The sequence below is a fragment of the Epinephelus lanceolatus genome, chromosome 13 (genome assembly GCF_041903045.1).
Source record: "Epinephelus lanceolatus isolate andai-2023 chromosome 13, ASM4190304v1, whole genome shotgun sequence".
NCBI classification, from domain to species: Eukaryota; Metazoa; Chordata; class Actinopteri; order Perciformes; family Serranidae; genus Epinephelus; species Epinephelus lanceolatus.
In genome coordinates, this window is record NC_135746.1 from 31,507,001 (window position 1) to 31,531,211 (window position 24,211).

The following is a 24,211-nucleotide window of genomic DNA, read 5'->3' on the forward strand; positions in this document are numbered from 1 at the left end:
CTAAATTTCTCTGGATGAAAGAAATCCACAAAGTGCAAGTTTTGGCAGGGGAAAGAAATCCATTACTTCTCTGTGTCTCCCTTGAAAGTTTCAGTAGTTTTGAAAGAGAATCTGGTTTATGATCTTACCGTGTGCTGTGAATAAAATAGAATAAAACAAAATAATCATCATAATTCATTTTCATAACTGGCCGCAGCTGTGTAAACGTCTCAAGCTCAGACAAGCGTTCAGAGGTATTTCCCACTCGGCGGCGCAGTTGAAAGACAAATTCACCCTCGCTGATGCAGACGGATTGTTTGATGTACCTGATATTTGACCTTCTTTAACACATGAGGCCCTGAACTACCCATTACCTACTCTTCCAGCCGCTGCAGACAGGACAGGAAACTCCACAGCTCACCAGCCGCTCTCACTATTTCACCACAAAGAAAATAACTTTTTTTCGCATTTAAAAAAGAAAAAAAAAGAAAAAAGCAAACGTGATGCTTCTGCTGCAGAGGAAAGACAGACTAAATTTACCAGCATTTGACTGGTGGTTGGTGGTAATTTCTCTCCATGACAGACAGACTCATGCAGACATCCACTGATCCTGCTGCCAAGTGTCCGCTGTTTCACTCGAAACCTCTTTTGGGATAGAAAATCATGTCTGACAGCGATGGGGCTTTTTTTAAGTCTTGTAAAAGAATAAGTAGAACTGGAGGACTGTGGTTATCTTTTTTAAGAAAAAAAAGACCAGTATAAAGACAGTGAACAAACCCAATGGTGGAATACTGCATTGTTTCTCATTTTAGCTTCTGAACCCTTAAACAAAGAAATCTCTGCTACAGTTATATGTGTGTGTAGGTTATGACCAGGTCTACTAAAGGGAGATCTTTTATCTCATGTACAGGTAAATGTATCCAGTAATTCAGGAAAAAGTTAGAGGAACATCTGAAAAATAATATTATAATAAGACTGGGTATCAAAAATGTTTTACATTTTCCTGATAGTTTAACCTCTGTCTTGAGACTGGAGATTTGTCATACCCTGTGAGTCTGATTATATATCATATATATGAGCCATTAAGTAACAGGAAATTTCAGTATGGAAATGCCAAGACATATTTGAGGATATTTCATTCTGAGAGCACTGACAAGTTTATTTTTCAGCTCTAAAATGTCCCTCTCAGCACACATCTTGGTCACAGTTCTGTAAGAAACAAATCTAAGATACCCTTATCAGTTTTATAAAACATTGAATATCAATATTGTCCTGGCTTGAAAAAATTAAAGTTGTAGTAGTCAGTCAGGTTTAACTTGTAAGACCCACACCAGTGTCATCCAAACTTGTCAAAACCCCTGCTTTGTCAGTGGGCCTAAACATTAAAATGTGATGTGCTAGGCAAAATACATTTCCATTTGCACAGGAAAGTAAAGTTTCTGCTTGTTATAGTGTGCAGTCTTTTTCAAAATAAACTTACAAAGTATGCACAACACTTCATTTTTAGGTGTATTCCCTTAAGTTTAAGCAACAAAAGCACAAGGGTAGGTTTAGAAAAAAACATGGCTTAAAATAAGTGGTTGAGCATGCTACACAAACTAGCACACTACGTTGACATTGAAATCACTCCACTGACTTTTAGTTTTGTTTTTCAAAACTGCACAGGGGCCTTTTTCACTGCAGACTTTTTGACTTGTCACAGCAGGAAAAGCACAGGTGAAACTGATAACATTAACAAAAGTTCAGTTCCAGTGGGTGTCCCAGTAAACTATTCTAGTGAACCAGCATGAGCAATACCAGGTCCTCCCAAGTGGAATGCAGACATCATTAATGTTATTAAATACACGTGTGGTTTTCCTACTATGACATGACAACATTTAATCTAATCGTCCCAAGACACACCTGTGTAGTAATGATACTGTCTGATCAGCATCTCCATATGGCACATCTGTCAGGTGGGGGGATTTTTCTTGGAGAAGTGCTCACTTACACAGATGTTAACAAATGTGTGACCATAATTTGAGAGAAATATTTCTGCTGAGTGCATAAAAAGGATTTAGCATTCACACTTTGTGGATACATATCCTATACTGCAGAGCACTTTCTTTATCCTCCTCTCCCACTTCTCACCCTTCTTCAGATATTACTCGAGGAATTAGAATGCTTGGATGTTGTTGTCAAACTACCCGTGTTTCATCCATATTGATGTCACACTCTCTGAGCCCTTTGAGGCCATTCGAGAAACCTCAAGCAGAACCTCAGCATCAGCAATCCTCAGTGTCCTAGAGCATCACAGTGAATCTCTATGAGCTGCTAACCCTGACCTCTGACCTCTCTGTACAGAATGGGAGAGAGATAGAGTCTATAATGGTCGAGAGTATACAACAAAGAGGAATATATACAGCATATATTTGGGAAAGTGCCTTCCTCTTTTCATCTCCTGAGCTTCTCCTTCAGCTCAGGAGAAGTATAATCTTCTCCTGAGCTGAAGATTATACTTTTAGATTTACAATACTGTTGTAAACTACTACTAATGTGCTTTGTTTGCTTATGATTATCTCAAGGGAAACATATGTTACTGTATTGTAAAGCATTCAAATTCTGTTTTGCAGAAAAAGAAAAGAAGAAAGAAAAAGAAACACATCATCATACAGACTTTGTGACTTGCTCTGTCTTCCAGGTACAAATCCAATGAGGACTATGTTTACGTTCGTGGTCGCGGTCGGGGGAAATACATCTGCGAGGAGTGCGGCATTCGCTGTAAGAAACCCAGCATGCTGAAGAAACACATCCGAACGCACACCGACGTCCGGCCGTACGTCTGCAAGTTCTGCAACTTCGCCTTCAAAACAAAAGGTAGGACTTTTTTTACTGCATATATCTTCGTGCTGTTTGTTTATAAATCTGAATCTAAGGTTGAAGTGGACTTTTCAAGGCCTAGAAACTTTATTTTCTCACTGCAGTCACCAATAGATAGACTGGCGGAAGACCCCATAGCCCCCTGCTTTGTGTGTGTGTGTGTGTGTGTGTGTGTGGGTGTATGTCCCAGTCCTCCCACCCAAACGTTGAAATGAAACCTATGCCCTTGGTTTCATAATCATCTGATAAATTTGGTCCCCACAGGATAGGAAAACCTCAAAAAGAGAAAAAAAACCTTTAAACACAAGAGTTATCATATTTTTTCGTACATTTGTAGCTTTTTAAAGCAGATTTTAGTCGAAAAACTCACATTAGAGCTTTAATTTAAGAACTAGATGGTGAAACAAAGGACTAAGTGGTTGGGTGAATGAATAAAACATGCAGAAAGGTTTTTTTTGTAGCTGTGGCCAGACAGGAACCTCCTTTGTATCATAGTGTGAAGATGCTGACTCACTGACATCTGATCTTTAATAAAAAGCCATTATGTGCCTGATAGATTTCAGACCTTAAACTCTCCCCTTTATGCACACATGTATCTGACTTTGCATTCAACCAAGTATTCAGACCAGGTTGCGTAATTTTGCCATTAAATTACATTATGTATAAATTATATATAATTTGTAAATGGTAATTTTGTGGTCTTGCTGTTTTCTTCCACTGCCTTTATTTCCATCCTTGTCACAGCCAAACTAGCTCTGGTTTCCAGTAAGACTTTGTCGAGGGGTCATTAAATGGTGTGTGTGTGTGTGTGTGTGTGTGTTTGTGTGTTGTAGGAAACCTGACGAAGCACATGAAGTCTAAGGCTCATATGAAAAAGTGTCTGGAGTTGGGAGTCTCCATGTCTTCTGTTGAGGACACCGAGGCGGAAGAAGGAGGTAGGAAACACTCAAAAGCAACTAAAACACACACACACACACGCGCGCGCGCGCACACACACTTCAGGAACTACAACGACATCCTGCTGTCTTCCTGAGCGCTGCCTGCAGTGTCTTTGGCTCTGTGCGGTTGTACAGGGACAATTAGTGTAATGGAAAGCAGAGCTCATCCTGACAGCCAGGGCTCATGTCAAATAACCACACTCGACATGAAAGCCACTTAAAAAAAAAAAAAAAAAAAAACATCCTTCCACTATTTGTTTGGAGTCCCTTATTAGATTATTATAATATTTCCATGAACAATTTGAAAGCCGCAATTTTATTTTTGGACATTTGTTCAGAAAAAGCAAGAAATGTTTGCTGTTCATAGCCTCTGACTGGGTTCACGAGTTTGAGCCAAGAAGCTGGCCATCCCATTAATCATCTGATATGATATAAATAATCTGATAATTATTAACTGGGGGAGCTGTTGTGGGCTGAGAGGGATGAATGTGATTTCACCATGAAATATTCACAAATGATAAATGCTCGTCAGCTGTCTCTTGAGGCTGTGATGGTTTCTGAACAGATGAGTGGGGTTTGGTGTCTCATTAATCTTTTGATGACTTGATAATGAAGCTGGAATCAGTGAGATTAGTTTTAGATTCTTTTTCTACCATTAGCAACAACAACTTCTCTGTCGTCTTTTCAGTCTTTGTTGGCACAAGTTAACAACAAAACTGTCACTCGTCTATTTAGACCTAACTCTCCATCGTTATTTGTTAGAATTGAAATTGATGAAAGAAATGTGGTCCAACAGAAGCTGTTAAGACATCTGTCAAGTATAACAAAGTGCTGTGATACCAGGTCTCACTCCCAGCTCATCAAATACCAATGCTTGGTCAGTGGCCCTCGGTGTCAGTTACGAGTGCACCAAGGCACCCTTTAGCGGCACTATGATGAGATGCACTGGGCGGTGGCATTTTCTGACACTCAGAGCAACTGCTATTGTATAAAGAGTGAGAAAATCTGCATACTGGTTCAAACAAACCCCAGACTGTCACCTGTCACCGTTCAAGTCACTGAAGTTATTTTAATAACAATGTAGTGTGCTAGTATGTGTAGCATGCTATGCTAGTCATGCATTACCCTGAGGTTTTTTCTAAACCTAACCATGTGCTTTCGTTGCCTAATCCTAAGGCAGTAAAACTTTTTGTAGATTTTAACCTACATTCTACATTTTATTTTGAAAGAGACTATATTCATTTAACAAGCAGAAACTGTACATTTCCTGTGATAACGTAAGTTTATTTTGAAAAAAGACACACTCCATATAACAAGCATATATTGACGCGCCATCCCTGAGCAGCCAAAACTGACACAGTACAGGTACCCAGAGCCTCATATTTTGACATGTAGGGTCGCTGACCAAGCGTCAGTACTTGACGAGTTGGGAGTGAGAATGTGTTGTGTGATAAGTTAACAGGATGCCACCATTTACCAGTAATAGCATTATTAGTGGCCACAAATGTAGGCCTTTAGTTAGTTGGTCGAATTTGAAAATTTAGTATTTCATTGTGTCAATGAACTGACCTTTACTTCCACCAAAAAAGCAACTATTTAATACAAATAAATAGGTGAAACCTTCAGAATGACAAAACAAGTGTTTCACTTTCTCCCCTTATTTATCTGTAATTTTTTCTATCTCCCACTCTTATTACATTATAACACATTTATAAAATAGTATTTTTTTTATTTTATTACAGTTACTTATGAGTTTTTATCTCACAACAAAGAGGAAATTACCTCTTGAAATCCAGTTTTGCCTTTTCATTTCACCTGATAATTTTATTACACTGACATACAAAGTCAAGACTATTTTCATGTCTGCATCATTCCATCAGAGGGAAATATACTAAATGTCTTGTGTATCAATTTATATGTGGCATCTTTGGAAACTGGGGATCTCCACAAAAATGTAAAACATATTCTGTGTGTTTAAACAAAGTTTGAACAAACAACAGTGATTGTTAGAGTACAAACATACTCAGTGGTATGTCAATGAGTTTAAGGAGGTAACAATTATAACAGGTCGTACTTAAACTTAAGTAGTGTCATGTGTGTATTTATTGTCATATGTTTATATATTACTGGTTGTAGGGCTGAGCTATATGGAGAAAATAAAACATTGCAATATTTTTGACAAAATATTATATTATATATCTGTTATATACATATTGCCTTGATATTGAAGGGTTGGTGCTTTCACAAAATATCGACACAATGAGATTTTTGATGAATAACCATCAGTTATGTGGGAATACTGACTAAGTGGGTCAAGGCAAATAATGAAACAGCTAGAACAGTCTGGTATGTTCAGAAGATGACATCACTTTACTGTAATGCAGCCTTTAAAACCACAAAAAGACAACACTTAACAGTGTTACACGATCCAAAATCTGAGAGGATATCTAGTCTCATACCATGATATTGATATAGTGTCGATATATTGCCCAGTCTTAACTGGTTGTATAATAATGTAGGGGCTCTACACTGACATTGATGCACACTTTACTGCTGGGCTAACAAGTCTGTCTGATTACTCACACTGTAAATGTGGTAGCTTTGGTGCTCACAGGGCAGACATTAAACTGAATACTGGACTCCAGGTCACACACTGTTCTACCTGTCATCAGGTGTTTTAGAATTAATATAAAGGTTAGTCAGACATACTCAGTGTCTGGTGGAGGTAATTTTCCATCATGTAGACCACCAAATTAAACTTTACTTCAGCTGACCCTCACTGTGTGTGAGTGTGTTGGCTCGGCGTTTAATTGGGACACAAACCCACACACATGCAGGGTTTTGGGGGAAAGAGAAAGCTTCAGAAAGTCAGTCAGTGAGTCGTTGAGACAAACATTTGTGGTTTGTGAAAAAATCTGTTGTATATAAGAGACTAACTGGAAAAGTAGTCCAGTGTTAGTGGATCTGATTTCCACTCTTAGCAGTCAGCGAAATACAATTTATTAACTCCAAACGGTGTCTGCCTCTCTGCGCTGGAGGAAGTCCAGGAGAAGCAAATAAAATTGATGGAAAAAGAGTAGCGAAGAAAATGTAATTCTTTTTTAAAAATATTTATTTGATTTTGACTTCTGGCTAGATATACTGTAACCATCTGAAGAACTCAGAGGAGGTCAGGATTAGTGTGTGTCTTCATCAACTTTGGCTCTTTACTACAAAGAGTCACAACAACAAACCTACTTTTTCATTCCCAAAATTCCCTTGTTTTTCATTTTCACTCAGTTATCAGCCAATCAGCTACATTTTACAATAAAGTCAGACCCAAAGTGATGGTTGGTCACCTGCCAACAGTAACTGCAGCTACTGTACAATACAACCTCGCCAACATTTGGCTGGAGTCCACCCTGCAGAAAAACCAAAGCGTCTCAAATAACTTTTATTGTGTTTTATATTTTATTGGTTTGAGTTGGTGGGAATGTGGTTTCAGTGGTGTTTAGTTTCACATCAGAACTTTTTCTTTTACCACATATTAATACAGTCTGTTTCTCTTTCTCCCCTTATCTGTTTCTTCTTCTTTTGTTTGGTCACCACTTCCTCCCCTTCCTCTGCTTCTTCCTCCTTTTCTTTCTCTTGTCTTCCTCTATTTCCCACTTCCTGTACTTTTCTTTTTCTGTTCTTGTTCCTTTTCTGCTTCTTCTCGCACCTTTTTCCTCCTCTTTCTCCGTCCCATTTTCCCACTTCATCTTCTCTTTTCCTTCCTCTTCGTCAACCTTTTCCTTTTCTTTATGCTCTCTTCCTGCCTCTACCATTTTAATTATCTTCTTTCTTACCTGCTCTTCCTCCTTCTTTCCTCTTCCTCTCTTGCTTCTTGTACTTCCTTTCCTTGGATTCTCTTTTTCCTTTTCCTCTTTTCCCTCTGTCCCACCTTCTGCCTCTACTTATACTTTTTCCTTTTCTACTTCCTTATGCACTTCATTGTCTCCTCTCATCTCTTCTTTGTCCTCTTTTTTCCCACTCCCTCTACTCTTACTTTTTCTTCCTCTTCTCCCACTATTCCTCTTCTTCCTCATCTTGTTTCTCTCCTACATTCTCTTTTTCTCCTCTTCTTCTTCATTGTCGTCATTTGCTTCCCTCTTCTTTCTCCTTTGTTTCATTTTCATCTCCTACATCTACTTTTTCTTCCTATCCTCTGTTTTTTTCCTCCTCCTCCTCTTCCTCTTACAGATGCTGGAGAGGAAGGCCAGAGGTCTGAAAAGATTTCCCGAGGCGCCATGGCAGAGCACCAGTTTTCAGATGCCGATGATTCCGATGGCGGAGAGGAAGACGGCGATGAGGTGGATGATGATGATGATGACGAGGACGACTATGATGGCGACTCCACTCCTAAGACGCGTTCGCGCTCCACCAGCCCGCAGCCTTACAGCCTGCCCTCCATGTCAATCACAGCTGTGGCCTCCTCCCACCCCGCTCCTCACCTTTCTCATCACTCAGCGTCTGACCTCCTGGGCAACACCAACAAGCCTCCACTGTTTGGCTACTTCACCACCGTGCCGAGCATCCAGATCACACCGCAGGCTCCACCCAGCGACCACAGCCAGACAGAGTTCCAGAGAGGACTGCAGAGGGCACTGGGCAGCAGGTTGTTGGTTCCACCTTCATCCTCCATAGATGAAGACCTCCCCGTCCCTTCCCCAGACCTCTCCTCCCCCTCCTCCCGCCTGTCCTCACCAGGGCTGGACCACTCTGGCTGCTCGTCCCCGATCTCCCCTTCCTCCTCACCTTCAGCCCGTCGATACCTTTCCCCACGTCGCGACCTCTCGCCCCGTGCCAGACACCTCTCACCCCGGCGGGACATCTCTCCTCTGCGTCACATCTCCCCCAAGAGGGATCTGGGGGCAGCAGGGGGTTACAGACGAGATCTCTCCCCCAGGAGGGGACACCTCTCACTGCTCTCCCCCCTCTCCCGGCCCACATCACCCGGAGGAAGAGACTACAAGCGTGACCTTTCACCGCGAGGCCGCCACAGGGCGATGATCCGACCTGTTTCTCCTCGCCGAGGGCTCCACCAACATCTTCACCACCAAAGGTGAGTGGAGAGGCTGACTGAGGTTTCACTGTGTCTGTTGCAACATTCAGCTTTAGAGCAGTTTGGAGCAGTGGTTCCCAACTGGTCCAGTCAAGGGTCCAGATTTCTCCTTAGTTATCAGTTCAAGGTCCACGCAGTTAAATACAGTCAGCGTCATACTTGTGTTTGGCCATGTTGTTGAGCTAGTTTGCTGTCTCTGTCAAGCTGCTGTCCGTTAGTCTTTAAGTTGGTTTTTTACAAACTTGACACATTTGCAAGTCACTTGCGGTTCAGAACAGACCCATGACCCACTTTTTGACTGTGACCCACCACTTAGGAACAACTGTTTTAGAGTACTCGTTTTTACGCTTCTGCGCCGGCAATAACCATTGCCGGAGGCATTATGTTTTCAAGTTGTCCGTCCATCTGCCTGTTCTTGTGAACGTGATATCTCAAGAATACCTTGAGGGATTTTCTTTAAATTTGGCACAAACATCTACTTGGACTGAATGAGAAACAGATTAGAGTTTGGTTGTTTTAGGTCAAGGTCACTGTGACCTTATATCCATCTCATTATCATGAATGCATTATCCTGAGAATGCCTTGAGGGAACTTCTTCAAATTTTTCAAACATCCACTTTGAGTCAAGGTTGAACAAATTACAATCTGGTGGTCAAAGGTCACTGTGACCTCACAAAACATGTTTTTGGCCATACCTCAATAATTCATACACTAATTATGACAAAATTTCACACAAATGTCTAATAGGATAAAATGATGAAGTGATGAAATTTTATATCCAAAGCATTGAAGGTCAACTTCACTGTGACACCATTATGTTCTGCAAAATCACAATTCTAGTTTTATTCCTCAATTCTCAAGAACACTGCCCTTAAAAATCTCAAAGCTTCAAAGATTATCGCAGTCCAACATCATTCAAATGGTGCTGTAGATTGAGGTCAGGTTAAAATTAATAAAACACAAACCAAATACTGACATAGAACAGACATTAAGAGCATATTTCAGATTGCATGAGAATCTAACATGACATTTCTATTTGCTTGTGTGACTACCAGTCAGCAGAGTGGATCGCGGGGCTTCAGGCCAGGTCACCAGGTCGGCGTGCTAGGTCAGGCAGAGCTCGGCCCTCTGGGGCATCGCAGAACCAGCGCAGAGATGGAGACGGTAAGAGTCCATAAAACTTTCAAATAAGAGAATTTATAGTTGAATCTGAATAAGTTGTGTTCTTTAATGAACTCATCTCTGTTCTCTATAATGTGTCACTTGTGGGTCATGTAATATCATTTGAGCTTTTGGTATGGACTGTGGATTTAAACATATTTAAAGCTGCACCAGGGAGCTCTGCACTTTGGCTCACACAAGTGGCAGTATCATATAAATGTATTTTTGCATCTCGGAAAGACTTCATTACTGACTTGCTACTGTTTTAAATTTTGCTTATAAACTTTAATTTGTTGGGATGAAACTTTGAGTGGCTGTGTTAGCAGGGATGGACTTCTCACTGTTACCCCTCCACTTTATATACTTTATGTGTAACATTTAGGTGCTTAACTGTGATTTACTAAACAGTCTGTGGTGCGATGTGGTAAACCTGAAGCAGAAATGTGGGAAAAGGACAGAAAGAAGAGGGAGCAGAGGAGAAAAAGCGTCTGGCAGACAGAACAGAAACATTCAGAGAGGATGAGGGAATAAAGAGCGAGTCAGATAGACTGAGTGTGTTAGAGAGAGATGATTGAAGATGGGGCTGCTAGGTTTTGGTGGTAATGGGATCTTGGCCGGCGTTGGTGTGGTTAATAACGCGGCTGTTTTTCTTCTTAAGAGCCCTACTTCAAACCTCTGGCTTCTGCTGCTGGTCCCACTTAAACAAAGCGTGAAGCAGAGAATGAGACTGGCTCGGCTTTGATAACCAACCGCTCTCCAAATGATAGATTAATGTTTTAACAACCATTATCCAGGCACAAGAAGTTTGTCAGAGCCTTCGTGCTCTGTGTTTGTTTTTCTTAACAACACCTGCCTCCAGAACAACCACACATTTCTGTGTGTGCACTTTTTATTGGGGCTGATTAATTTATTTTGGTACAAATATTTGGTTTTCCATTGCGGAGCCTCAAATGTATGTTTATTGTAACAAGCGCTGTCCAATGAGTGTGTGCATTTGTGGGTTTGTGTGGTGACATAAAATTTAAATGTAAAAAAAAAAAATGAACAAAGAGGGAGAGGAAAATTTGAAATCAACTCGCTGGTGATTACGTCCATGGCTAATAGTGTGTTTTCATGTTCATCTCCAGGAACATTGTCTGGGCTCACCGTTGCCAGGGGAACGGGACCAGGGAGGTAGCCGCGGTAACCAGTCCAGCCCACCTCACCAAGTCCTGTTCAGTCACCTTCCTCTCCACTCTCAACTCCAGGTATTTAATTTTTTATAACTTTTTTTAATCTTATATATCTTCATTTATTTTTATTTTTTTGTTTTGGTCAATCCAGTAAAATACAAAGACATAAATTGGTATCAAAATTATGTAGTTTATAATTCAAATTTATCATGCTACATCTGCTACCCTATTACCTTTTTAAGGCTATTTCATTCCTGAAACAGCTGGTCACTGTAGTTTTAATCAGACAAAAAGGAGAAAATAGTGCATTTGTTGGGGACTATTTTCAGCAGCGGATTAATCCACATCTGGTGCTCCAGTGAGTATTTGTGGCGGTGTATATGGGAGTCAAAATAAACTACAGTGTGTGTGTTCATGGTATTGAAGGAACTTGTCACCCAGTGCAACAGTGTGACTCACTGATGTGTTTTTAATAGTTTTTGGACAATAATGGAGCTCTATGGCAAAGACGAAAAAGATATCAGGCTTTGATACACACACAATACTAGCAGATACATTGACTATTGGTTTGGGTCTTTACATGGAATTTGTTTACAAGAAGAGAAATATCTGACTCTCTCAATATTTGACTTAAACTACAATTTTCATTTCAGGTGCGTTCACCGTTCCCAATGATCCCCATCGGAGGGATCCAGATGGTACACTCCGTCCCCACGTCCGTCAGCACTCCGCTGGGCCAGCAGGGGGCACAGCAAGTGGCATCCCGCCTGGTGCTGCAGAAGAGCACATCAGAGGACTCCACCACCAGCGAGGCTGCATCCCCTCATTTCAACTCCTTCGCCGACAGAGGAGCTCGAGGAGGAGTAGCAGCAGGAGGAGGCGAAAGGCTGAGGCAGTCGACCTCACCTCACCCCTTGTCGCAGGAGAGGGAAGGAGGAGGAGCGAGGCAGGAACAGGAGGAGAGCATCCACACCTGCACCAAGGCCATCGCATCGCTCTGCATCGACTCGGAGGAGCTCGCCGAGAGAGGAGGGGGAGGCAGAGGGGATAGAGGGAGAGACGGAGGCAGAGCTTCTTCCTCCTCTCCCTGTCCATCTGTGTTGTCCCATGACTCCCAACAACAGCAACGTTCACCATCCATCTCCATGTCGCCGCCATCTCCTCACCCTTCGCCATCTCCTCCACAAGGTCCCGGGATTCAGCACTTTAGCGGCCTGGAGCTCAGGCCTCCCCACCCATCGATCCCCGCCTCCCCCTCCCCCTCTCCCTCCTCCTCCTCCTCCTCCTCCTCCTCCCCTCACCCTTCAAGCCCCGGATCTGAAACCCTCCAACCACCAACAGCGTCCAAACCTCTCAAGCTGGAGAGAGACAGGGAGGCAGAAAGCACAAAAAGAAGCAAAGATGTGTCGTAGGGCTGCAGAGGAAGAACAATGGTTTTCTTTTTTGTTTGTTTTTGGATAATAGGAAGGGATGAAGTGCAACAGAGAGAGAAAAAATGACTTTTGCACACTTTACACACATATTCTAATACTTCAGTTTAAACATACATACACACTCTCTCTCCACACACACACACACACACACACACACACACACACACACAAATACAATGCATACAAAGAAAAACAGCTCTTGTCAAAAAAAGACTAAAACACAAATGGACTTCTGCAGTTTTAATGTTTGTGTACAGCATGCCTGTTCTAATCGGGGCCTGCTCTCAGAAACGTTCTTATTTAAAGACTTTAAAGGGGATCTGCATACGGTTACACGTGTACGGTAACTCCCACCGACACGAGCCCGACCAAAATCTGCTAACAAAAAAAGAAAGGACTCTGGTTCAAGCGGTACGTCAAAAAACAAAACAAACAAACAAACAAACAAAAAAAGACAGCTACGTGTGTGCCTTTTCTTTTATCTTATATTTGTTTGTTTTTTTGCTTATATTCTTATAAGCAAACAAAGCAGGAAGGTAAATGTAAATATAATACTATCACGTTTTGCGTATCAGCTTTGTAATAATGCAATCCCCTCCCCCCGTCTTTCCTCCTCCCCCCTTTTTTCCTCCCACACTTCCTGTTCCTTTTTTTGTTTGGACACCTTAAAGTCTCAACAAGCGATGTGAAGTTATGGATATTACTATTACGTACGGTTGCACTAAAACATATTTTTATATGAGTGAAATTTTAAAAATGGCTTTTTTTTGTGTACAGCAGCAATATAATACTATTTATTATTGTTACCATGTTTCATAAATTGTACATTTTTTCTTAAATGTCGTGGATGCCTTTTTCTATGTAAAGCATGGGTTTTTTGCTATCGCTTACATTAGGGCGAGGATATGTACACTGTAATATGGCTTTATATGTTAGACCTATTTATATACGTCTAAGTGAGCCCCCTCTACTTGGAGGTATATACACATAGAAGTAAGATTTACCAGAATATTTACCCAGCATATGAATACATACGGTATATAGAATCTATCAACCTGTCTATCTATCTATCTATCTATCTATCTATCTATCTGCACTTAACATTTAGAATGACATTCACATTAAGGTTATGGTAGTTTGCTTGTACATTTTCTCCGCTGCTCTTTGCCTGTCCCTGGTTGTGATTTCTCTTGTTTTTTACTTACTTTCGTGGTATTATTTCTCGTTTTTGTTTTGATTTTTACGATGCACAGACTTGCTCTCAGCATTAAGTGAATTAACATGCCTTCTTGCACCGTGGCATTCTGCTCAATTGTTGGTTTTTAATGCGCCACCCCTCCATACACACACACACACCCACCCCTCCCACACTCCTCCCCAACCACGAGTAGCGATGTGACACCGTAGCTCCGCTTTCTGAAAAACAACTTTGCTTGAAGGAATACAGTTTAATTCATCGGATATCTGAACGGGGAAAACATTCCAGTCCATGTAAATATTCAGTGCAGCCCCCTAAACACACACACACACTCAGACAGTTTTTTTGGCATTGATGCACATCGTGGCCATGGCAATCAGCCCCCAGAAACTCTTATTTAATGGCTTTATTTCTGGGGACACATAGACAAACACATACACCAAACTCTCTGACAAATGCACCTTATATTTCTTAGGATCTCTGCTATCAAAGTCCCAGCACTCTGACCAGTTCTTTTGCAAACTTTGATTGAAATGGAAGTGTTTAGGAGAACGGCTCTGCACTCTGAACCCCAAAACTGTCGGAAATAAAAATAATAATAATAAAATTGGAATAATACATTTAACATTTGTGACATTGAGGCTTTCTGCACTGCTTTTTGGACCCTTCTGTGATCCTTCCTCCTCTCCTGGACATCCCTATTGTAGCTAAGCAATATTTAGCCAAAACTCTGCTCACCAGCAGGGAGTGTATTTGTTGCAAGGCAACAATAAGCGTTCTTAAAAATCCTAAAATCGGGAGAAGAAGGGAGCAGTTGGAGGTTGTGGTGATTTCAGTGACACAACACTTTTCTCTTTTGACAGTTTCGGATGGAGTCGGGCAGGCTGCAATGTGAGTGTGTATCTCTGTATTCTGTATCGGTGTGTATTCGACCAGTATAACCTCTTCTTACGACTTTTTTCTATTTCGATCCTCCCTCTGTTATGTACACTTATCATGACGACAATGATGTCTTTAAAAAATCTCTTTCTCTCTTTCAAAGATATCAAAGCACAAGTCATTGTATAGAAATGACAACAATACAAAAAAAGGACAAAAAAAAGGTAACGTGCATATAAAAGGGTAACTTTTGTGATGGTGTTCTGTGGAATTAATACATATATCATGTATGACCCCAGTTGCAACAAGGAATCGCAGTAGAAGTGGAAAAAATGGATTGTTGTTTTCAAATAAATATGAATAGAATCATTTGTTGGTCTGCGTTCCTTTTTTTTTTTTTTTACAGGTTTTTATTGTGTTTTAGTAATGACTGTGTATTTAGTACTTTAAAGTGTTCATACTACTAATAGTGCTTTTAATAATAATATCAATTTCAGTACACTATTAGTAGTGACAGTAATAGCAGAAGTGAAAGTACTCATAGCAGTAATGTCAGCTGTAATAGAAGCAGGTGTAGAACCACTAGCGAAAATAGTATTCATATAGAACCAGTGTCGGAAATAGTAAGAAATAGTGGTTGAACATTCAGAGTAAGATTCATGACCATCAGATGTATTTGTATATCTATATATTATTTGTACTGGCTGACATAAGCAATAATTGTACTGTCATTTTAGTGTGTTATTTAAAGCTAATGCCACTCATGCATGATGAAATAATACAACTGACATATCTGTCATAGTTTGATACTCTAATAAACTTACCTGTTTGTAGTTGTAACTTGAAGCTGTTTAGTTACAAAGTCAGTAACATGTTTTTGAAACAGATCCAGCAGGGGGTGCTGGGGTGGCTGGTACAAAAAAAAAACTGAAGGCTGAATGCTGCAAGCTACTACAAGTTGGTAAAGAGTATGACATGTTTTTGGTGGGCGGGGCTTAGCTGGAGGCAAAACAAATCTCCACAGACATTAGCTAGTGTTAGCTAGCATGTTCTGTTGGCTTGTGTTAGACAATGGAGGAAGATGACGCAAGTGGTGTTTTCGGAAATATTCATTGCGCGTGCACTCTGGCACAAAGAAAGAAAGTTGGAGCACTGTTGGAATGTACCATTCGGTTATCCAGAGCATGGCACTCTGGCAGTGGCAGAGCACACTGTCAGGAGACGGAGCAGCAGAGCGCTGAGCAGAGTGAATGTGTGATTAACTTAACTGTTCATTAATTCATATAGAAATACAACGCTCCTTTCTTTCGACCAGCAGGGCTGTCATTTTAGTGTAGAGCATCAGACTGAATTTATGAACGCACCATGTCAGGTCACTCACTCTCTGGGACCACGAGTGTTACTTGAAACAGTAAAAACTGACCAATGGCTGGCCGACCCGTATGCTGTCACTCAGTGGATGAATGATTTGACAGGATTGCTGAAGGTGAGATGGCCGGCTTTGTTGTTGATTACTATGCCAGTCTTAAAAATACACTTGAACAGTTTCCTCCAGATTGTTTTGCTATCAAAGCTAACATTAGCTAATGCTCTAAACAGTTAGCTTTACAGAGAAATCCAACATTCCTCTTAATACCTCCCCAATTCCTGATTAGATGGACATGATAACCATTAATACACATAACGTTATTCATCCCTACGACAGTCAATACTTTTCCCCTAACCTGATGTGAAGTGTGCCCTGCACATGTGAGCATTTTTGATGATCGCCTCCATCCAGTCCTTTCGTCTTGTCACATTTAACCGTAGTTGTCTTTGTTTTGTTGACGGCCAGTGGCGGCTGGTATGTGTTAAGATTTAAGTTTTAAGCCATGACTCCTTCTTTTCGGCTCCAAAGAAAACAAGATGACGACATTTTAAGACTCCTGTGTAGCCTACAGCCCTGCGGTGGCAAGTCATGTTTTGCCTCCAGCTAACAAACTGACGTCATTGTGACGTCGGCCCTAAAAGGGTCTATAAAATAAATGTCTATAAGTTAACTGTCTTGCTCAGCTTTGCTCATTCAAATAATGTACAGCTCAAAACTGTAAACCGGTTCTGAGTGTTGTAGTACAAACCACAGTCAATAGCATGAAGTATAGCTTGCATGCATCCATTTTTGTGAACACTACATCAGACACCACATAAAGTGAAATACTAAATGATAAAAAGGTAATTCAGTTCAGCCTGGTTCACTGTGTGTGGCCTTGCTGCTGTAATGTCAGAAGTTTTATGCCTGCGAACTCGGGCTGGACAGATCTTGCCAGAGTGCCTGACTTGGAATTTGGACTTGAATATCCATCCCATTGCAGTTTTCCATGTTGGAGGTTGTTTTTTAAATTAATTAATTTATTTATTCCAAGTTCACAGCACAATGGATTGCAGCATGATGCCCAGAATTGGCCCCTCATTTTTTAATTTATTGTGAGTGGGAAGTTGTTGAGGGATCAGGGATTCAAGTTGAAGAAACAGAAGCCAAATCCATTCATGTCCATGTCTATGAGACACACTGCTCCGCCTAAACTATTCCCACACCAACAACAGCAGAGACTATAGTGTGAAGAAAAGGGGCCACTCCAAAATTGAAGGGGAAATAAGGTAATAAGTAGAAAAGTGAAAATGATGGTAATAAGTAGATATTTCCCACCATGTTTGTATTTTCACACATCAAAATCAACACTGCTTGGCATGTCTTTTAAATTTGTTCATATTCTGTCTTGTGCCCCTGCTGACTCAGCTGTCAATCAAACACGATCTCCTCAGAGACTTGGAGGCTCAATTATCATTTTGTATACTCGAAATATTTTGTTCTTTCTGTCAATAGCAAACAAATACTTGGAGTTGGACCTGGACTACATTTTTGGATGTGCAGTCGTGCCAAAAAAAAGACAAAGACAAAATAAAACATCTTTATGTCCATTTCAGGCGACATAGGAGAAATCCATCCGTCCAGTGTGTCTTTGCATCCCTAACTTTGACTATTGTTAACGGTGATGTCTGTAGTAACAGCTGTGGTAATGACAGAATAAATTAGCTGCAGTAATAGTGGTGTCAGTAGGAGTAGCAGCACTAATTCACACCCCCATCACGAACCATCTATCTGAAAACACTCTTTGAACGAGGTCAGCTAATAAGTCTTCACCACATATGACTCTGACTGTATTCATCCCTTTATTCCGTCTTCACCCTCTTCCTGCCTTTCTCTTATTTCTAATTTTAATGTAGTCCCTGTCATTAGCCATGTCCCACATATGTCTACCTGTCTACTTTTTTTGGTGGTGTTTTTTTTTTCTCTTTGTTGACACAACTGGGTTGGTGTCAACTTACATTTATTCTGTCAGTCTGTCCACGTGTCGGTGAGTCCTGTGGCCTTTGATAGAAGATGATCAAGCAAGTTATTTTGGTCCTGATTAGCGTTTGGAGGAATCACTTTCATCACTAGTTTGTGAGGTGTGAGTGGGAGAGTAGTTTTCATGGTTCAGTGCTGCGAGCATATGGAAATCTCCCCTGAGACTTGTACGTGTTGATGTTTTGCAGCATGCGTGTGTGTGTACGTGTGCACAAGTGTGTCACAGTCTTTGTGTCTGTGTTTGTAGGTGTGTCTGCATGTTGTTTGCATGCATGTACATCACACTGTTAGAGCATGCAGACAGATTGTGTCTAAATATTTTTGCACAAACCAGTTCCTCAATTAATCAGTTTGGTAATTCATCAGCAGTTGCACAGTTTTTTGTTCCGGCTTGAGGAGATTAACACCTGATTAACACCTTTACAGGTTGTTATACAGGTGTCATACAGGTTTTATTAACACCTCACTGCTCTTTGTTATAATCCAAAAACCTATTTCGAACAAACAGTGTTTGAAATCACAATTAGTCATCCCCTTTTTGCTGTCAAAAATCACGCTAAAGTGATTTTTCATTTCATTGTTAACAGGAGCTTAATGTCCTGAAAAAGGGTGTTTGGGGAAAATCACAAATGTCTCTTTTTCTCACTGTCGTGTACAACTGACAGCAGCTTACAGGCTGAGCCCCAGCAGGGGAGCAAATATGATAGTGTACGAAATCACTCCCTGTTTACTATGAACTGCACCGTATAATAAACTGCCATTTTATTTCAGAGTGAATTCTAAATGTGTGTGAATGTACATATAGTGCCCTCAAAAATAACACAATGAAACAAAAAAGTAGCATCCATGGTACGAACAGTACGTTCTGCGAACAGTCCCACAGTGCACTGTAAACGGTTTGGTGTTTGTTATAATAGGGGGTGGTGAATGTGTTATTTTGGACGCTGAAAAAGTAAACAAAGGTCTCTGGTAACTGTGGCCTACATGGCACACACACTGTTTTGTTACAAGTGGTGTTGAATAGTAGAGTATATGGGCTGTTGAAATACCATTGCTCTGCTACACTGTAATGGACGCACCTACAGCAAAGCACAGGACACAGACTTTCCCAAACCACCCCCTAAACCCTCTCCCTACTCACTTCCACTCCGTTTCTGCATTCATGTGGTGGATCTGCTGCATTGAGTGCCATCCCAAACCATTAGTGGAAAGTGGCTTGATGTTGACTTCCCGATCATGAGCAATGCTATGTTGTGTTCGTCATGGAAGACACTCTGTACAAAGGTAAGTTTTGTGCAACTGTTTGTACAACTGTACACTGCTTAGACTAAGAGAGACATTTAATATGGTCGTACGGATGTTAACAAGATAAAGGTTACGTTGTATTTAGGGTCAAATATACCCTTACCTAATCTAGAAATGTTACGGACTCAGTATAAAATAACATAGGTTAGCTTTAGGCAAATTAAATTACCTAGGTTAGGGCTAGGGAAAGAAAAATGGTAAGGACGTTCCTTGAAATAACTCAAAATTCGCTTGGTCTCCTGAGGAAAAGTCCTGTGTCTTGTGACCCAATCACCTTCCCTTCCTTTGTGGGCTATTTCCTTCTTTAATGGGCACATGATCGCAGCCTTCCTGATCACATGGGTTATACACAAATTACGTCTCATGATTACGTTGGATACACAGGAACTGTGGTGCATTACTTTTTGTATACTTACCCACAGTGCATGAGAACAGCCTGAGATCAAACATAAGCAATACAAATGCATATGAAGAAAATAAAATTGGAATAAGTTTCATTTTTCTCTATGGTTATGAAAAGTTATGTCTTGTCGTTACCTCTGGAGTGAGGGAAGTTTGTCCCCAAGCTTTCTTTGTATTTATACTCTTCACCTCGATGAAGGGTGCTTCTTTCAGCTATGGAAGTGACGACAAGCAGAGACGGAGTGGGAGTGGGGAGGGTCGGGTTTGGGAAAGGCCCAATGTGCATGTCCCAGCACAGACCTTCTGAGAGCTTGAGGACAGCAAAAGCATCTTAACAGACTGAAATGACTTTGTAGGTGAGTTTTAAGTTGTCCTGTGCACCGCCACTGACTGGCTAATTAGCTATTAACGGGGTAACCCCTATATTCCCCGGGTTCTATGTTCCCTGATTGGGGAACATAGGACCCTCTATGTTCGTCTGCAGCAGGTAAATACACTTGGAACAGTAGTTTTCTTTTTGTCTCTGGAAAATAAGCTCTGGATTTCCTCTTTGACAGGTAGTCATCATCCCGGTGGTCACTGCAGACCTGCAGGTCTGTATGCACAGTGTATGGACAGGAGTGTTAGGATCCATTATTAGCACAACTAGCCAAAACTTTAGCACGTCCATGTCCGACAGAGATAATCTATGACAGCGTAGCTGCTCATTTTGCTGGTTCAGGTCGGAAATGTGCAAACACGAACCACTCTTTACAACACAGGCATCTTTCCTCTGTGGGCAGAGGGTCACAGCAACTCCAGGAACTCCATGTCTCCATGCTTTAAATCCTGTAGGGCCTCCACTTCCTTTTTTTTACTCTCCTCATCCACTCTTCTATGCGTAAAGTCCATCTCACATAAATTCGGGCAGTGGTCAAATTCAAAAGCTTCATCCACAATATTAAAATCAGGTCAATAATCATCCATGGCACTGAATATCTTTTAGATAGCACTTAACCACATTTACTGTAAACTACTCAGATTACTGTACTCTGTCCAGAACTCACATGTTTCCACTGTTGTTTCCTGCAACAAGTGACATCTCGTGATATCTTGTGATGTCTCAGGAAGAGACCTTAAAGAGGCAACAACAAACTGACTGGATCAGGTGAAAGGTAAAGAGACACTTCAGATACTTAAAATAACGATCTGAGCCACTCTGTGTCAAAAAGAACCACTTTTAATAGACATTCAGTGAAAATGTGCAGTTCCCCCTTGTGTCTCCATTGCAGCTCATTCCACGGCTGATGGCCGACGCCAGCTCCCTCAATACTGGAACAATTTCAAAAACTGTTGTTCACATCAGCCTCTTTGATCAGTTTACACGGGGGAATAGGGTCCAGGTTGAAAAATGCCGAAGTTATCCTTTAGGTAAGCTAATGTGCAGGACAAGATGTGTCCCTATAAGGAGACATTTGTAGAAAAGCTAATCAATCAATCAATCAATCAGTCAATCAATTTTATTTATAAAGTCCAATATCACAAATCACAATTTGCCTCACAGGGCTTTACAGCATACAACATCCCTCAGTCCTTATGACCCTCGCAGCGGATAAGGAAAAACTCCCCAAAAAAAACCCTTTAACGGGGGGAATAAAAAACGGTAGTGTTCTGTTGTCTGTGAGTCATGTTGTGTAGCAGGCTGCTGTCTTGCTGGCACTTTCACAGTGTTACCATGATAGAACGGTGACATAACTCCTTTATGCAAGTAGCTTAAAATGAATAATTGTCTATATGAAAAGAAGTTCTACACAGGCATCGAGATTGTTTAATTCAAAAAATCGTATGATATAATCATATCAATTATGATTGCAAGGAATGGAGTCAACATGAAACTAGTAGTTTCTTCATTTCTCTGCACTTCACATGACAAAAATAAATAAATGTATACAACCAACAGATTTCTACTGTGGGGATCACCACCTCTTACAAACACCTCCTCAGCTGGTCCTGGGTTCACATTCCTTTTACATATTGATCATATGATTTATAATGCAGCGTTTAGCAGGCTATAATTATGCACATTGCTGGGAGTTATGTTGCAAACTCACGCTATCACCGCCACCCTGTCAGAGCCGCAGCCCGACCGACACTGGACCGATCTCTGAGCGCACCCTGGGAAAGCTCTCATTTCTGGTTGTGTGACACCCAAATCAGCTTGTTTACATGCCTTAATGGTTAGCAGCAAACAGCCTGTGGTGGGACGTGTGTGTGCATGCGTGTGTGTAAAAGGGAATACCATGTTTAGCTGCAGAGCTTTTCCCAGCTGTAATTAACTCTAAAGATAAAGCAGGGTTTTCTCCTTCTGCCTGGTTTTGGGAGATTTCTCTGGATCATTTAGAAAATGTCAGCTTACAGATGATCCACCAAGCTGGACATATGGCATATAACCTGAACATGTAGTTTATATAAACTTTTTAAATATGAAATTTTAGCCTTATTCTTCTTCATCTGACAGTGATTTTTGCCCAAAACTTATATTCAGCTTCTAAGCGATAATGTTATAATTACCAAAAAAAAAAAGTAATCAGCCAAATTGCTGACCAAAACTGTAATAAATTTAAGCAGCCAAAAAAAAAGATTTGTTTATAAAGTATCTTGCAGCCATTTTCATAATTTAGACACTTTGCATGTCATTTATCTAATTAAAATCAACGTGACTTGAAGTTTATCATGCATTTAAAAAGAAAAGTTGGATGTAATTTGTCCAAAGATGGGAAGGAGTTACTGTTCACCATAAGGATCCTGAAACATATTAAACTGTATAGTTCTCACAAAGCTGTTCTTTCGTGTCAAAAGACCCCTGAATTGATGCACGTTAGAACACAGACTCAGAGGGTTTTCCTTCAGAGACCTCCGTGTGAAAAGATTTGGGTTGTTAGATATGATTAACACCAGAATTCTTCAATTGACAGTTACAGTTTAGGAGATAATCGTGGAGGAAGTGAAACCTACGATCAAAATAGTCACTCTTGCTTGCATTGGGCTCACATCTATAGTTAATGAAATAGTGAAAATGAAATATTCTCTGTTTGTTGGGGACCCCCTTGAACTCACCCAAGGACCCCTGGGAGTCCCCAAACCCCTGGTTGAGAACCACTGCCATACTGTATATAAAGTGTACAAACTGTGCAGAGCCCATCACATCATCATCAGCTCGATCAGTTTATCAGTCACCATCTTCAGGTCTCTGCATTTCATAGGAACTCTCTGTCCATCCACCAATAGACTCACAAGTCAATCTTTAGACGCTTTGCTTAACTAAAGACAAATGACTTTCTCCCTGATTTTGTGTTTAGATGGGCGGATACAATTTCAGAGTTTAAAAAAACTCCATACGTTGCAGAACCAATAGTAAATCTGCAGGGCGGTCCTTCGGTGGCTCGCTGAACTCTTGTGCTTGTAAACATGTGTAAACACGTGTAGCGGTACAAAATGGCTCAAGTCGCTTTAAGTCCTTCATTTCCACAATCTTGTGGACTGAGCACACGTTTGATAAAACGGAGTTAAATCTCTCGGCATCCATTCTCAAGCTCTCTGTGTGTTTGTTTCCTTGCGGACGAGAAAAGGGGGAGCGCACATTTCCGAGAGGGTGTGTCCTTTTCAAAAATGCAAGAGGCATTGCTTTGTTGCCGGCCGTTTTCGCCGGTGAGTTAAACACACTTTAGAAAGGAGTGTCCCCAGACTATCAGAAGGTGGAGATCCTGGATTGTCTGGTGTCAAGGCTAATCCACCAAATGTCCTTAGACTTTCCGACCAGTCCCAGTCACCTGACTCCTACATCCACCTGCTCACCAGCCCATCTCCACTTGCTCCTGGCTGGATTGTCAGTGTTTCTTGCCTTTACGTTCCAGCCTCTTCTACCTTAACCTGAACCTTTCATTAAAGGGATAGTGCACCCAAAAATGAAAATTCAGCCATTATCTACTCACCCATATGTCGACGGAGGCCCTGGTGAAGTTTTAGAGTCCTCACATCCCTTGCGGAGATCGGCAGGGGGAGCGGCTAGCACACCTAATGGCAGACGGCGCCCCAGACTAATGTCTAAGAACACAAAAGTGAATCCACAAAGTATCTCCATACTGCTCATCCATAGTGATCCAAGTGTGCTGCAGCCGCGACATAAAAAGTTGTTTCGAAAAACGTCATATGAACTCTGTTTTTAGCCTCACTGTAGCCTGTAGCTCTGACTGCTTCTCTGTGCTCCGCGCTCACGTGTGCGCGCCTGCGCGAGACCAGCGAAAGCATGAGCTTTGCTCACCCGTGTTTACATCACGTGACACGTGCACCGCAGGGAGAGACAATGTAACCACAGTAGCTAAAAGATAATTTGCACTACGGTCTTTTAGCAAAGGACAGCCCAACATGTCTGAAG

The 24,211-nt window shown here is 41.2% G+C and overlaps 1 protein-coding gene across 2 annotated transcripts in view; it reads left to right on the top strand.

Moving 5' to 3' along the window:
• hivep2a (HIVEP zinc finger 2a) overlaps positions 1 to 12,818 on the top strand; it is a 121,539-nt gene extending 108,721 nt beyond the window's left edge. For both annotated transcript variants that reach the window (XM_078174031.1, XM_078174032.1), the window contains 6 exons: positions 2,660 to 2,835; positions 3,672 to 3,773; positions 7,998 to 8,859; positions 9,915 to 10,023; positions 11,148 to 11,267; positions 11,846 to 12,818. In XM_078174031.1, the coding sequence (XP_078030157.1) occupies positions 2,660 to 2,835; positions 3,672 to 3,773; positions 7,998 to 8,859; positions 9,915 to 10,023; positions 11,148 to 11,267; positions 11,846 to 12,604 (2,128 nt within the window). In that variant the 3' untranslated portion in view covers positions 12,605 to 12,818. The remainder of the gene's footprint in view (positions 1 to 2,659; positions 2,836 to 3,671; positions 3,774 to 7,997; positions 8,860 to 9,914; positions 10,024 to 11,147; positions 11,268 to 11,845) is intronic.
• The last annotated feature ends 11,393 nt before the right edge of the window (positions 12,819 to 24,211 follow it).